The sequence below is a fragment of the Neophocaena asiaeorientalis genome, unplaced genomic scaffold, assembly GCF_003031525.2.
Source record: "Neophocaena asiaeorientalis asiaeorientalis breed wild unplaced genomic scaffold, Neophocaena_asiaeorientalis_V1.1 scaffold129, whole genome shotgun sequence".
Lineage (NCBI taxonomy): Eukaryota > Metazoa > Chordata > Mammalia > Artiodactyla > Phocoenidae > Neophocaena > Neophocaena asiaeorientalis.
The window spans coordinates 6,573,710-6,587,327 of NW_020172446.1; the positions used below are offsets into that span (position 1 = coordinate 6,573,710).

The 13,618-nt window shown below is 43.7% G+C and overlaps 1 protein-coding gene across 1 annotated transcript in view; it reads left to right on the forward strand.

The window, feature by feature from the left end:
- The window catches only part of RPA1 (replication protein A1), a 51,885-nt gene extending 38,273 nt beyond the window's left edge, over positions 1-13,612 (forward strand). Inside the window, exons 8-17 of the mRNA XM_024737287.1 lie at positions 317-419; positions 2,237-2,305; positions 2,452-2,644; positions 2,802-2,941; positions 3,344-3,492; positions 6,389-6,521; positions 8,509-8,685; positions 9,217-9,324; positions 11,726-11,812; positions 13,450-13,612. Of these exons, the coding sequence (XP_024593055.1) occupies positions 317-419; positions 2,237-2,305; positions 2,452-2,644; positions 2,802-2,941; positions 3,344-3,492; positions 6,389-6,521; positions 8,509-8,685; positions 9,217-9,324; positions 11,726-11,812; positions 13,450-13,557 (1,267 nt within the window). The 3' untranslated portion in view covers positions 13,558-13,612. The remainder of the gene's footprint in view (positions 1-316; positions 420-2,236; positions 2,306-2,451; positions 2,645-2,801; positions 2,942-3,343; positions 3,493-6,388; positions 6,522-8,508; positions 8,686-9,216; positions 9,325-11,725; positions 11,813-13,449) is intronic.
- Positions 13,613-13,618: the final 6 nt, after the last annotated feature.

The following is a 13,618-nucleotide window of genomic DNA, read 5'->3' on the forward strand; positions in this document are numbered from 1 at the left end:
CTGAGAACCTTTCATTAAGGGGATAGTGTTGCCTTGGTGATGCTTTTTGGAGAAGGGAGAGCGTTCATAAATTTACTTATTTGACTGGAGAATGAGTCCGTGTTAAATCACCTTGTGTGTTTTACTATTTGCTTATTCTACAAACTGTCAAACCTGGATGTCATCGTGGGGTTTTAATTAGCTGGATTAAAATACAGCTTACACTGAAAAATGGAATATGCATAAGATAAGAAAGACTATAAGAAGATGATAGGGAATGTTTCAGATCTTTCCCAAGTAAGACTCCAAACACTAATATAATCTATTTGGTTTTTAGGTGGACTATTTGTGCTCGTGTTACCAACAAAAGTCAGATCCGTACCTGGAGCAATTCCCGAGGGGAAGGGAAACTTTTCTCTATAGAACTAGTTGATGAGAGTGTGAGTATTTGTCAAGTGGGGAAAGAGGAGTCTTCCACTCTGAGAAACAGGGCTCATCTCTGTGCAGGCCTGTGAGGTGAAAAACAATAGTAAGCCAAGAAGAAACACGATTCTTCTTGTTTTTCTTCTATTATAGTCTTCTGATGCTGTCTGGGGGCAAAGGGTTAAAGTCATAAATAAAATCCTTGACCTCAAACGAAAGCATTTGTAGCAGTAGAAATTAGTTTTCTAAAGCTAAGTAGCCTCACGGGCAGGAGAAACCAGAGACACTATCTGACTTGCTGGCAGCCTTAGTCGAAGCCCGAGGGGGTTATGTCTACTTAGGAGCCAGGTGGAGCTTTGGGCCACAGCAGAAGACATGAAGCAGCCTTGATATGTGATAAGTGATCGGTTTTGTGGGAGATGGATTCTGGCTGTGCAGACACTATATGCTTTTCTTTTTTTTTCTTTTTTTTTTTTAAATAAATTTATTTATTTTTGGCTGTGTTGGGTCTTCACTGCTGCACACAGGCTTTCTCTAATTGTGACGAGCGGGGGCTACTCTTCGTCGCGGTGCACAGGCTTCTCATTGCGGTTGCTTCTCTTGTTGCGGAGCACGGGCTCTAGGCGCGCGGGCTTCAGTAGTTGTAGCTCGTGGGCTCTAGAGCGCAGGCTCAGTAGTTGTGGCACACGGGCTTAGTTGCTCCGTGGCATGTGGGATCTCTCCAGACCAGGGATCAAACCCTTGTCCCCTGCATTGGCAGGCGGATTCTTAACCACTGCACCACCCGGGAAGTCCCTCTATATGCTTTTCTTAAACAAGACCAAACCATGATGAAGAGACGAAAAAGCCATGTTGTGGAGTCTCCACAGTCTTGTCATGCTATTTCTCTGTCCATTAGGGTTTTTTTGGTTTTTTTTTGTTTTTTTTGCGGTACGCGGACCTCTCACTGTTGTGGCCTCTCCCATTGTGGAGCACAGGCTCTGGATGCGCAGGCTCAGCGGCTGTGGCTCACGGGCCCAGCCGCTCCGCGGCATGTGGGATCCTCCCGGAGGGCACGAACCCGTGTCCCCTGCATCGGCAGGCGTACTGTCAACCACTGCGCCACCAGGGAAGCCCCATTAGTTTTGTTTATAACTCCTAATGTATACTTCAAGCATTCTTTTCAAACTGCTGCATATTTCCTATTTGTTGAAACCTCTAACAGGGCCGAAAATAACAGTTGGTTTGTTTTTATTTTATTTTATTTTTTTTCAAAGATGGGATAATACCCTAAAATGTATTGACTGTGAGGGCAGAATCGGTGTCAGAACCTAATTTTTTTTTTACCAAATTATTGGTGTCATTTGGCTAAAAATTCAGCTGTTAATTTAAGTTTCTTCTCCATCTGTAGCATTTTGACTGATGGAAAAGTAAAAGTGAAAATCCAATCACAAGCAACTTGAAAGTATGACTTGTTTTTAACATTTTTGGCAGTGACTCCTGAGTATGAAGTAATTCCTCGCTGGGTGCAAACATGAGGGAAACTGATGAATCACAGTGGCTCAGCACACTTCCCTGGGGGCTTCAGTCGTGTCACTCAGTGTTCAAAAATTTTTATTTATTTATTTTTTTAGGTTTCTAACTTGAGGTTAATGAAGCACAGTAATGGGATCAACCAGTTAAACTTGGGTTGTTTCATCAGGGTTACTAACTTGAATATGTGACTGTGAACTGTGTGTTTCTGGGGTGACTGTGCTACTGCTTTAAAGATGTCATTTTGACACTAAGATGTCCTGTTTTTCACTGGTAAAACTTGAACTCCCCAATTCTAACCTGTTCTCGCATGCTTCTGCAGGGTGAAATCAGAGCGACTGCTTTCAACGAGCAAGCGGACAAGTTCTTTCCTCTTATTGATGTGAACAAGGTACAGTAGCATGGAGTCTAGAGCGGGAACAGCCGAGCGGTGGGGTGAGGGGATGCTGACTGTTGGAGAGCTATGTGATCTGTAAAGGGTTTTTATATCCAATTTGATGGCCTATCGCACGTTCCATAGCTTGGCCTCTTTTACAGGTCTATTACTTCTCTAAAGGCACCCTGAAGATTGCCAACAAACAGTTCACAGCCGTCAAAAACGACTATGAGATGACCTTCAATAATGAGACTTCTGTCATGCCCTGTGAAGATGGTCATCATTTACCCACAGTCCAGTTTGATTTCACAGGGGTTGGTGACCTAGAGAACAAGCCTAAAGACTCACTTGTAGGTAAGTATGTGTGCGAGAATGAAGAGAGTGGTGATTATTAGTTCTGTTTGCAACACATAGGGGAGGCATGAGACTTCCGTGCTTGCTGTCCAACCTCTGGTCATGCTGTAATGGGACCTTGACCATCTCTTGCTAAAATGTTGTGCCTGTGTTTTAGACATAATCGGAATCTGCAAGAGCTATGAAGATGTCACTAAAATCACAGTGAAGTCTAACAACAGAGAAGTCTCTAAGAGGAATATCTATTTGATGGACATGTCAGGGAAAGTGGTGAATGCTACTCTGTGGGGAGAAGATGTGAGTACCCGCGTTGAGTGGTCAGAGCACGTGCAGAGAGGCAAAGACGTAAAGAGCTTCCAGGGTGGTGGTCTTGCCCCGGAAGCGGTGGGGCTCTGGCCATGTCGGCTGTGTAGACCCTTCCTAATGAAGGGTTGGACTATCTGGGGAGTATTTGAAAACCTTTATTTGATTTACTTCTGTGAGATTTGCTGATTTAGATTTTACATAGTGAAACGCTCTTTCCTCTAATTCTCGATTAGTTTTGATGTGTGTGAGTTTCTCTTGTATAGATTCCATGTGCCATTTATTGCATTCACTCTACTGTTGGCTGTTTCCCTTGTTTTCTGTAAAAATGTTTTGTGCATTCTTCCCGCTAGTGACAATTGTTTGTATTTGTTTGGTGTCTTTGTTGTTATGCAGGCTGATAGATTTGATGGTTCTAGACAACCCGTGATGGCGATCAAAGGAGCCAGAGTTTCTGATTTTGGTGGACGGAGCCTCTCTGTACTGTCTTCGAGTACCGTCATTGTGAACCCTGACATCCCAGAGGCCTACAAGCTTCGTGGATGGTAGGTTTTATGGGGCTAAACACAAGGGTTATTTGAGCCTTAGTTTGGAGAAGAGCTGGTTCTTTTGGTTCCCACGATCGGTATATGAGCTGTCTGCCAAGCAGAGAGCTTCGTTTCTGGGTGGAGCAGTGCCTGTATTTCTTGGAGACATTGTGCCTTCTGAAAGGATGGCTCTAAAGCCCTTCAACTGACAGACCTGTAATCCCATGACAAACCTGGAGAGTCGCCGGGAGCAATTAGGACGGGAATGCTGCCTGCTGACCTGGATCCTGCGAAGCAGGTGAGGCCGGCGGTAGCAGCTGTATGGTGAAGCTCTGTGAGCGGAGGCATCTTTCTTTTCATGACTCAAAGCTGTGGGCTTCTGCGGCGTCGGGGGAGAGAGTGCTTCTTTTTCCGTCCAGTCTCTGGTGCCGATTGCATCTTCTAGTATGTATTCACTGGACTCTGATCAAGTGCGGTGGGCACAATGGGCCTTTGTGGGCATTGCGTTGTTATTCGTGAAGCGCTCGGGGGATGAGGAGAGCCTACTAAAATCTCCTCACTATGTCTAGCTGTTTAGGGTGTTAAAACGATGCTTTAAAAGAGCACTTCAAACTGAAGCATGGTATGCAGGCATTGATGTGGTCAGGGAAAGCCCTGGAACTAGCTTGAGCTTAAATAATTTGTGTAGCTGTGGTCACAGGGGGGAGTGTGTTGGTTTCCAACCATGTCTTAGGGTTTGAGTGACTAAGGAATTAGCTCATATTACATACTCCCCACTTTTGTTTGAGCCTAATGTGAACCAGTTGCGCTAGTATTTGAATAGTTTCATGAAATATCTACTGGCATGATCATGTCACTTAAGCCAGCCTTGTGCATGTGGCCCCTGTGGATCTGTATTTAACTCTTCTGGTAGCTGGCATCACATTATAAGGGAAGGCCCATTCGTTAATAACCCGACCAGATGTAATCACAGCTTTGGTTTGTTCTTATTGCTTGATTTTCTTTCAGGCTCTGGAGCTCGACCCCAGTTCAATTGCGTGCCCACATTAAGGTCTTCATATTTTTCTTGTCGATAATTGTGATCCCAGTCAACATAAAAAGACATGGCTGCCTCTAGAATAAAAGAACTTGGCATTGATCAAAGAGAAGCTCAGTGTACACGTCCCACTAGGCAAGGACTGGAGATGTTTAGATCTTGGTTGCAACGATGTGGAGTTTTTACTGTAAGAAGGGCTGCCTCTCTCCTTGCTCTGTTGACTCCGGTTAGCTGTCTTCGGTGGCAAATGTCTCCTTGGAATTTTTGAAACCGTAAACTCATGTAGCTAGTTGTGGTGAAACAGATTTATGGACCTTGCTGTGCCTCTGTGACAGATTCAGCCACTGATCTGACAGAACAAAAAGGCAATTGTCTGCAGCTTAGGGCGGCATCCATTCTGTTCCGTGCTCTCTTTTTAAGGAGCCTGTTCTGTATGTGGTTACTTCTAGTTATCCTCCTTTTGGGTAACATTGGCATGTTTTTAATCTCAGACTGACTCTTCCCTGCCACAAGTACGTTTCTGAGACACTTCCTCTCGGGCCCCCTTTCCTTCATATTAGCTGATATGTGATCAAGAAATATAATTAATTTTATAATAATTTAACATAAATTAATTTCAACTTTAATAACGGCATAAATGGGACTTCCCTGGTGGCGCGCCCAGTGGTTAAGAATCCACCTTCCGGGCTTCCCTGGTGGCGCAGTGGTTGAGAGTCTGCCTGCCGATGCAGGGGACATGGGTTCGTGCCTGGTCTGGGAAGATCCCACATGCCGTGGAGCGGCTGGGCCCGTGAGCCATGGCTGCTGAGCCTGCACGTCCGGAGCCTGTGTTCCGCAACGGGAGAGGCCACAACAGTGAGAGGATGAGTAAAATCTCGCTAAGAAGGTAAATCTACAAGGAGACAGATAAATACCTTCTAATAAATTACTTTGAATCTTATAATCTTTTGAAATTATACCAGGCTTAAAAGATCTTGCACCATGGGAACACTTTTTGCTACCCTGTTAAAATATGTCCTGTCCCTTTCTATCCTGATACATTTCAGTGATGATAAAAATGCAGCTGCTGAGCAAAAATGAGCATCAGTAGCCCAAAGAACTATACTACAGCTCTCCATTGTTGCTTTTTTTGTTGTTGACTTTCCAGGTTACTGTTTTTAGGCCTTGGGCCCTCCGGCCAGTGTTGATATTCAAAGCTAATTCAATAAAAGTTTCTGTGGTAGTTGGGCACTGTCTTTCTTGACCACTGGGGGGCATCAAAGCAATTGAGATAAAAAAGAGGTCATTCCATTTCTTCAATAGACTTAAGGTACAATGAGGAAGATACTACCATCAGCTCACTTGGCCATGACCTATGAAAGGGTGAGGGGTGGGGGTGGGGGTGGGGCTTGGGCTTCCCTGGTGGCTCAGTGGTTAAGAATCCGCCTGCCAATGCAGGGGACGCGCGTTTGAGCCCTGGTCCGGGAAGATCCCACATGCTGCAGAGCAACTAAGCCCGTGCGCCACAACTACTGAGGCCGCTCTAGAGACCATGAGCCACAACTACTGAGCCTGCATGCCACAACTGCTGAGCCCATGTGCCACAACTACTGAAGCCCGTGTGCCACAACTGCTGAAGCCCGCACACCTAGAACCCGTGCTCCACAACAAGAGAAGCCACCACAATAAGAAGCCCACGTACTGCAACGAAGAGTAGCCTGCGCTCGCCACAAGCAGAGAAAGCCCGCGCAACGAAGACCCAACACAGCCAAAAACAGCAAAAAAGAAAGAAAGAAAAAGAAGAAGTTGGGTGGGGAGTGGATAGCCCATATATAGCATGTAGGAACAAGTATCATATTCAGTAAGCATATATAGTGCCTGTTATTCTTTGTTTTTCAGGTTTGACTCGGAAGGACAAGCCTTAGCTGGCGTTTCCATCTCTGATCTAAAGAGTGGAGGAATAGGAGGGAGCAACACCAACTGGAAAACTTTATATGAGGTTAAATCAGAGAACTTGGGCCAAGGTGACAAGGTATCTGCATTCCTAACTTTCTTCACAAAAGCATGTAAAATGTGCGAGACAGTAGTTTTCAGATTCCCTTTGTGGTACCAGCTGTTAGACCTTAATTCAGAGCTATGAGTCTCACCTGGGGCTCTGCCCAGAGCATGGCATGATGGTTGAGGATCCCAGCCAGAATGAAGGAGCTGTGCTTTCTAATAGGAGTATGTTACATCCCTCAGGTAGGTTGAGGCAGAAAGATGTTCAAGCTTTGACTTAGAGAGTTGTGTAATTCTCAGAGGGATCTTAGCTAAGTGGTAGTAATCAGGTTGTGTATTTTATGAGCTGCCTTGAGGTCCATATGTCTTTTCTCTGATTGTTCCTGCAAACTGAAATGCCCGTATACCAAGAAGGTGGCTTTTGAGATTATAGCTCACACCGAGCATTAGTCAGTCTCAGCATCAGACATCAGGCAGCTCACATGTGTGCCCTCACTGGCTGTAGAATATTAACGTCTCGTGGGCTGAGCGCTGCTGGTATTCTCTGACAAGAATGGCTCTGGTATTTGACTTTAGTTGCAACTTCCCTTTTAATGTTTGTATCTAATGACCCTCCTCCCATCTTAATCTAAACCTGTATTCTGTCAGCAATTCAATATTTAAATCATTCATTTCTCCTTTATGCTCCCCAAACCAGTAATTCCTGCTATATTATTTTCATATTATACAATATAGTTTTTATTCCTTACTGTCCCATTTCGCTATACTCTCTTATTCGTCATTGTCAGTGACTGCAATTCATAATGCTGTTATACAGCGTCCTGAGAATGAAACACTGGACAGATCTGTGTCTCTTGTCAACCAGTCTCTTTCTTAGATCTAGGGGTAGACAGTATGTAACAAGAAATCAGGCCTAGAGGGTACCTGTTCGCACCCAAACTTTCAAGTCACACTTTGAATCTGGACCTTACCTGGAAATACAGAAACATCCTTCAGGCATTCTCCTCAGAGACTCCCCTTCTCTAGGGCCTTTTAGAGTGAGGATTTGCCCAGGCTCTTTAAACATCCACCGTATTGTTTTGCCTCTTCTGTTCTGAAACATCAGGAAGCCCCAGAGGCTGCTGACCTGGCCCTGAATTGAGTATACCCAGAGGGAACTGCTTGCCCCCCAAAATTACTCATCCCGTATCCTTTCCGTGAGAGTTAAAAGGCAAAGCAAATAGCAACATAAAGCCCATGCACATGACTTGGCCCTTGCTACACTTACTTATCAGTGAGGTCTCCACTTTGAAGACACTTGTTCAGTCTTTTTGCATTCTGAATTTGATGACTTAGACCAGGGATTCACAAACAGGCCCACGGGCCATATCCAGCCTGCTGCCTGTTGTAAATACAAGCGCACTGAAACCAGCCACCTGCTCTCAGCTCCATACTGTCTGTGAACGATCTTGCACCGCAGCAGCAGGGTGAGTGGCTGCAACAAAGACTGTGACCCAATGGCTTGTAAAGCCTGAATTAGTAACTGTCTAGCTTTTTACAGAAAAAGCTTGCTGACACCTGGCCAAATAGAGGTAAAGTTGAATCTAGACGCTAGAAATCATTGCTGTTGTTTTTAATGTGGGAGGAATGGTTGAACATAACTGCTAGATTTTACTGCATTCCTCTGTATTTCCTGGTTCTGTTACCTTTGGATGGTCAGAGGAACAGGAGGAACACGTCTTTGTCTCTTGAAGTCTTTGTCTTTCATATAATCTGTTTCAGTTTTAATTAATTTAGTCTAATTTAGAATTAATTCTTTTATTATTAAGGAATAATATGCTTTATAACTTGGCTTATTACCTTCATGGGTTTTATAATCAGCACAAGTGACTTCTAAAACTATAGAATGAATTATTCCCAGTAATCACATTGTGATCATGAGAATTAGAATATGTAAACACTTACCCCTCATGTGTAAGGGCAAGTCCAGTCCTGAACATAGGCCTGTGCTCTGTGTCTCATGTCACTCTTTTCTGCGGAAGCCCGACTATTTTAGCTCTGTGGCGACAGTGGTGTATCTTCGCAAAGAGAACTGTATGTACCAGGCCTGCCCAACTCAGGACTGCAATAAGAAAGTGATTGATCAACAGAATGGATTGTACCGCTGCGAGAAGTGTGACAGTGAATTTCCCAATTTCAAGTACCGCATGATCCTGTCAGTAAGTAGAATGGGTGGATGAGGACCACTGTGGTGTTTCTTGAGTGCCTACCAAGTGCCCGGCACTGTCTTTAGTTCTGGCTTTCCAGTTGTCTGGGATGCCAGCAGTGACTGAGAGCTGTCTTATGGAGTGCCTCCTGGTGACTGAAGGATGTACAATTTAAAATGCAGAGGACTTTGGTGGCTTGTTCAAAACCTTTAGTCCAAAGGCCATTGTGGCTGGACGGCCACTGAGTCCCTTGTGTCCAGATTCTGTGTCTGAAGGAGAGTTTAGTTGGGCTGTGGCTCCACTGAGATCTGAAATCACACATACACACCACATCGTGTTCCTGCTGTGATCCAGACTTACATTTTGAACTTCTTTCTTGGATACTTTTTACGTTCTTTGGAAAGAATATGGCATATATAGTGGAAATGGGTTTTTTCCCTGGAAATTATTTTAATGAGTAGAAAAAGTTAATCTCCCTGTCTCCTTAGTGTGTCTTCCTTTCATTATTTCTTTGCAGAAATAACGTAAAGTTGTGTTTTTCAGGCAAATATTGCTGACTTTCAAGAGAATCAGTGGGTCACATGTTTCCAGGAGTCTGCAGAGGCCATCCTTGGACAAAGCACTGCTTACCTTGGGGAGTTAAAAGAGAAGGTCGGCCGCGTCTTGTCTTATTACTGTAATAGTTCCCATGCTGTAACACTTACCCAGTTTTTGCTCTTTAATACTTTTTGGTTTGCTGCTTTTGGGTGTTGTATAGTTTCTCACTGATGATTATTTGAGAGCTCATCTGATTCTGTCTAATTGTGTCCACCTTGGATGTGCTAACAATGAGGCATGAAATAATGTATAGAAAATGCTTTAAAAACAGCACTTCCAGCATTTTTTTCTCCCGTTACTGTTAGCACACCAAGAGTTGGTGTGCCTGCAATCACCTGAGGTCTGGAAGGTGTCTTCTGAAATAAGCTGAAGTACAGATGTGCCTTTTTTTTTTTTTTTTTTTTTGAGTCTGTGTTGGACTTTAAGTCCATTATGGTTTATCCCGGGACATTGAATAGTTCCCTGTGCTACAGTAAGACCTTCTTATCCATTCTAAATGTAATAGTTTACATCTACTAACCCCAAACTCCCCCAGTCCATCCCTCTCTCCCCACCTTGGTAACCACAAGTCTGTTCTCTATGTCTGTGAGTCTGTTTCTTCTTTGTAGATAGGTTCATTTGTGTGATATTTTAGATTGCACAGGTATGGTATTTGTCTTTCTTTTTCTGACTTATTTAGTATGATAATCTCTAGTTGCATCCGTGTTGCTGCAAATGGCATTATTTAACATGTGCCTTTTTAATGTAATAAACAGTGTTCTGAAAAGTTGAATCAAATCCTGGTTTAAATTCACGTATAAGGTACTTGCTTATTTCATGTTGTCAGGTGGAATTCTTACGAAATAACTTTCTTTCATAAGATAACTTTCTCCATTTCATTTTTATAAATTAGTATTTTCACATATTAGTTTTATTTAATTCAGGGAATAGATTACTAATTATCCTAAACTTAAGAAAGGTACTTGCTCAGATAAAACATGTAAAGACCAATAAAAGCTATATTTTCTGGGCCACACAAATTAGCATCTATCTGCAGATTTTTTTCCCCTGTTTTCCTCCAAATCAGTTAGGACACTTATAAAAGCCACTAACAAAAAAAGGGTTTGTCATTTGTTTTGGTGTGTGTGTGTTTTTCTTTTCTGTCTTCTATTCTGTCCGTTTAGCTCTGCCCCTGTGTCTCTTTGAAATTGTCCATGAGCTCTCTAAAAATAATCCCAACAAGCCCTTTTACAGAAATAACTGGAATTGACTTTAAAGTATGATGGTATCTTTTATCTGTTTTGCCTGGTCCTCTATTTTCATATCAGATTTTAAGGCTCGAGGCAGCCTTTCAGGATTTTTTATGAGCTTATTACATTTGGCTGGTTTCACTGCCAGTGAATGAGGACATATAGAAACTCTTCCCTCAGGAACTATGATATTCTTAGAGTATGCGCTCCATGCTTTCACTGATCTTGAAAGAATGATGGCAGCTGGTATGATTTTCTGAAGGTTTAACACATTGTTTTATTTACATACCCGAAAGCCGGAGGACTTTGTGTGTGTGTGTGTAGTAACCTTTACACAAAACAGTTCTATATATAATAAAGCTATTTTCACGTTTCAGGTGGCTTGCAAAGATAATACTTGACTGATATGAACTGTTTTTTAAAAAGTTCTTGTACATTTATTTTATGCATATTTATATAAAATGCTTTCTCTGATCCCTGTTTACCAGACTTTTTTTTTTTTTTAGTTCAGCAGCTTAATCAAATAGTATTTGAGGGGCCAGAGAAAGAGGGAGAGAGGAGTATCGTTTTTAAACTTTTTCCCTAACCTTTGCCTACTTTTCCTGTCTTCCTCACTTCCTCTCCAAATCCATAGCTGTAAATCCAGAGGCTGAAATAATGCACGTGACAACTTGAACTTTTTTCTGAGTGTGTCCTCCCATTCTTAATTTGTAATGAAGATGCTGAGCCTCAGATCTATTCCATCACAGACTTTTAAAGTTTAGAAATGTGTTTCCTAAGAGTGTTTCAGTTTCTTTTTTATTGTGATAAAATATACATAAAACTTACCATTTTAACCATTTTTAAGTGTAAGTTCAGTGGCATTAAATACGTTCACATTGTTGCACAACCATCACTGTCGTCAAGCTCGAGAACCTTTTCATCCTCCTAAGCCGAAACTCTGGACCCATTAAACACTCACTCTCCACCGCCCCTGGCAGCCATCATTCCACTTTCCGTCCTTATGAATTTGAGTACTCTAGGTAGAGTCTTTTAATTTTTAATAAAATTCTACCGAAACAGTTTTATGTGATGAAATGTCACCTTAGTCATTCCTAAGAACTTTTAAACCACTGGGGGTGATCATTTTCTCAAGGATTTTCCTCAAAGTCTTTTCAGGTATCTTATGGACATTTTCGGATGGTCTGGTAGTCTCCATGCCTACCGTTTTGCGTTTGTTTTTGCAGAACGAGCAAGCGTTTGAGGAAGTTTTCCAGAATGCCAACTTCAGATCTTTTACATTCAGGATCAGGGTCAAATTGGAGACCTACAATGTAAGTGACATCGCCCAAGGTGCAGGAGAGTTAGCAGTGGGGGACTGCTGTTTGTCACCCCCAGCAACATTATAGTGTTAACTGTCACTTCCCTGCTTACTGTGTTCCAGACCCAACGCTAAGCACCCTGCATTTATTACTCAGTGAATCTCCCCAGCACTGGGGTACCAAGCATCGTCCTGTTTTCAGATGAGGAAATTCAGCCTTAAAGAGAGGTTAAGGGTCTCGTCCAGTGTCAACATCCAGAGAAAAAATGCTATGTGGCCTTTTTTTTTTTTTTTGGCTGTGCCCTGCGGCAAGCCAGATCTTAGTTTCCCCAGGGATCAAACCTGCGCCCCCTGCATTGGGAGTGCGGAGTCTTAACCACTGGACCTCCAGGGAAGTCCCGCTGTGTGGCCTTTTCAGTTAAAACCTGGGGGTTTTTGGTTTGTGTCCCGACAAAATGGACTCACATCTTCCACATGGTTTGGGTTTCTAAAGTCAGTATGTGAAACAAAGACCATATGTAGTTAAAATTACCTTGAAAATTCCTTAAATTGCTCATGACATCATACGGTTGTAAAGTCATGATGAAACAGCCTTTATTGAGTACTTACTATCTGCCAGATACTGTTCTACACCCTTTGCATACATTGTCTCGCTTCATCCTGGCAGTAACCCTATGTGTAGAAACTATTGTTAGCCCTGTTTTTACCAGCAAAACAAGGTAGGCATACGGAGAATGAGTAACTTGCCGAAACTCATATGCTAGCAAGTGGCAGAGCTAATAATGGCACACAGGCAGTCCAGCCTCAGAGCTTTGCTCTCAACCATGCTTAGAAATACGACTGGGTTTAGTCAGTACAGAGCACACTGTAGTGTGTGAGCCCCTGAGCTGGCCTCACCCTGTTCTGCCTCTGCAGGCAACGTCCAACCTAGTGAACCTGTGAACCTGCGGCAAGGGGAGAGAATTCAGAAAACTCCTCTGCTTGCCTCAGGGTTTACTCGTTCTGTTTTATTGTCAGACCTTAACCCTAATACCTGCTGATAGCTGTGCTTGGTTTTGTGAGCATTAAATGAGACAGGGACTCCAGATGTCAGTGATAACGATGTCAGGGTGGTGGATGTCAGGGTGGTGTCGGGAGGGAGGGATGGAAGGGTTGCTCGGTCCCTGAGTGGTGTGGACAGGGCAGGTGAAGGGCAGAGAGGTCGCCTCTCTCAGGGCTGAGGTGGGCCCATGGCAGGCCTCCCTCCTCTGCCGTGAGTGCTTCTCCGCTCCCCACGGCCCCTGCTTTCAGAGCCAGCTGTGTGGCTTTAGGAAGTCACTGTCTCCTCTGGGCTCCTGTTTCCCCCTCTGTAAAGAGAATAAATTGAACTTCATGAATCCTCTGAGGTCCATCGCGCTTGGAGTCTAGGTTCCTGAGCATTTGGGAGTGCGAGGGACAGGTGAGAGGGGTCTGTATCGAAGGGAGGCCTTTGTCCACTCTACCGGCCCCAGAAACTCTGCCCTGGGCTCTCACCATCATTGTTTCCTTATTGGAATGACAGAACTCTGAACCCAGCGTGTCTTTGTGATTTCTCCTGCTGGGATCGTTGAAACCATTGCCCCATGGCCACAGGCTTTCCTTCATTCACAAATCGCTTTTCTCTTTTCAAAGGATGAGTCTCGAATTAAGGCCACTGTGATGGACGTGAAGCCCGTGGACTACAGAGAATATGGCAGAAGGTTGATCGTGAGCATCAGGAGAAACGCTGCGGCGATGTGAGCCAAGCCTGCTAACGGGGCAGGAGTCTGTAGACAGAGGGCTAAAGCGAACTGACCCCCGA